Below are 667 nucleotides of genomic sequence, written 5' to 3' on the forward strand. Positions count from 1 at the left end.
TATTTTTGTATTTCTCACAAAAACTAGAGCAGCGCTGATAACGTGAGCAACGGAGAGTTGTGCAATCGTCACCTTAATATTATTTTCTTCAATATACGGTCAACATGCTATCCAGAAACATCAATGAACGAAATATGGAAATAAGAAAAGAAGCAGAGATAACAGACCCTACTTTACAGCTATATCACTTTACAACGTATGCGGTGCAACAATTATTAATACCATTTTGGCAGCGGCGACCGCAGTTTTAAACGCCGCCGACCAGGAATTTCAAGAATGGGAGAAACCAACCCCTAAATTTTTTTCCAAAGCCCCATACACACACAGATTTGAAATGGTTTCACTAACAGCACTGTTTTTCGTCATCTGTGTCGTGCCAGGGATCAGGGTGGCGAGCAAGGCGGCGCTACATGCCAAAGCCGTAAACCAGGTTTGTGACCTAACGCACAATCTAAAAGCAGCCACTGTCGATCTTGACTCACTCATTAACAATGCCAAGGCAGACTTGATGGAAATCGAAAAGGCCGAACAGCGAGCACAACTTTACTCCTTGAAGCTCGGTCCAACCAACAGCGGCTGGAAACTGGCACGAGTCTATGCAGCTTTTGCAACTCAAAAGCGTCGAACCGCCCAGGACGCATTCGAACAGCTAGCAGCAATAGCAACC

The 667-nt window shown here is 45.0% G+C and overlaps 1 pseudogene across 1 annotated transcript in view; it reads left to right on the forward strand.

The window, feature by feature from the left end:
* The first annotated feature begins 127 nt into the window (after positions 1–127).
* TEOVI_000831800:pseudogene overlaps positions 128–667 on the forward strand; it is a 1,384-nt pseudogene continuing 844 nt past the window's right edge. The window contains exon 1 of the mRNA in view: positions 128–667. Within this exon, the coding sequence occupies positions 128–667 (540 nt within the window).

Source organism: Trypanosoma equiperdum (assembly GCF_001457755.1).
Source record: "Trypanosoma equiperdum strain OVI genome assembly, contig: ctg_1228, whole genome shotgun sequence".
Classification (NCBI taxonomy): Eukaryota; Euglenozoa; class Kinetoplastea; order Trypanosomatida; family Trypanosomatidae; genus Trypanosoma; species Trypanosoma equiperdum.